The sequence below is a fragment of the Myotis davidii genome, unplaced genomic scaffold, assembly GCF_000327345.1.
Source record: "Myotis davidii unplaced genomic scaffold, ASM32734v1 scaffold223, whole genome shotgun sequence".
NCBI lineage: Eukaryota > Metazoa > Chordata > Mammalia > Chiroptera > Vespertilionidae > Myotis > Myotis davidii.
The window spans coordinates 1,806,526-1,807,695 of NW_006294609.1; the positions used below are offsets into that span (position 1 = coordinate 1,806,526).

Genomic DNA, 1,170 nt, shown 5'->3' on the forward strand with positions numbered 1-1,170 from the left:
GGACAGGCAGGCTCACCCAGCAGGTCCACGAGGATCGAGTTGCCCAGTAGCATTGAGAAGCCCATGAGCGCCCAGGGCAGGAATGGCGCCTGGAAGGTGAGGAGGCCGAAGAAGTTGACCCTCACTTGAGGGCTGCGGCGGCTCCACACGTACACCAGCATGGCTGTGAGGGCCTGGCCCAGGAAGAACAGGCTGCCCAGGAGCCCCAGCAGCTGGGCCAGAGTCAAGGTGCTAGGAGGCCCTCCTCTGGTGCAGGCCTCAGCCCTGCCCAGGGCTCCTGAGTTGCTAGATCCCCAAATCCTACTGGTTTCCCCGCCTTCAGTGTGCCCTTCCCAAGCTAAGGCCACATGTGGCCTTCAGGCCCCACGTGATCTGGCCCTGCCTCTCCACCTCACCCGGTCTCCCAACACCGCCCATCCTCGCCCATTTCTCCTGCTGCTGGCATTCAGGGCTCAGCCCCAAGCCCCCCACCTGGCCGTCCTGCACATCATCCTGTGGCGTGGGGTGTTTTGTTGTTTGTTGTACAAACCTGAAGATCTAGCTTTGGCACCTGGGGCTGAGCACACCATGCCCGCTCATCCTAAGCCAGAGTAAACCTCCGTCCCTCCCGGCCTGGGCACTGACGTCAAGCCCCAGGACCAACACAGGCTGGGCGCAGCAGTGCCAGGCCTGAGGCCCGGAGCCCAGGAAGGATACGATCATAAGGACGCCCCCAAAGAGAAACATGAAGACGAAGTCAGCCGTGCGGCCGCGGAAGGAGCCCTCCTCCAACATGCGGCAGTAGCGGAACCTGCGGCGTCCGTATAGGAAGTGCCACCGGGCAGGGTCTCAGCTTGCCCGCGCCCTCCCGGCCGCCTCAGCCCGCAGGCCCGTCCCCTCCCCTCCTGGGTCCGGCAGGCACAGGATACACGAAGAGCATGTTGAAGAAGAAGCTGAATCCCAGGGGCCCGAAGAAGAGGAAGTTGGTGAGGAGCCTCCAGACCTGCGAGGGGCAGGCGGTCAGGCGCGGGGCGGACAGGGCAGGGCCAGCAGGGAGCAAGGGCGGGGCGGCCTCACCTGGAACTTCCGGAACACGAGGTGCGGGTTGAAGTAGAGCTGGAAGGGGCTCACGAGCTCCAGCTGCTGCGGAGCCAGGGGAGCGTCAGGTGCGGCCCGCGGGATCCAGCCCTA

General features: G+C 64.8%; 1 protein-coding gene across 1 annotated transcript in view; it reads right to left on the minus strand.

Moving 5' to 3' along the window:
* The window catches only part of DERL3 (derlin 3), a 2,302-nt gene that overhangs the window by 964 nt on the left and 168 nt on the right, over positions 1 to 1,170 (minus strand). The window contains exons 2-5 of the mRNA XM_006768967.2: positions 1,057 to 1,167; positions 909 to 982; positions 697 to 790; positions 17 to 212 (exon numbers count right to left, since the gene is read on the minus strand). Of these exons, the coding sequence (XP_006769030.1) occupies positions 17 to 212; positions 697 to 790; positions 909 to 982; positions 1,057 to 1,167 (475 nt within the window). The remainder of the gene's footprint in view (positions 1 to 16; positions 213 to 696; positions 791 to 908; positions 983 to 1,056; positions 1,168 to 1,170) is intronic.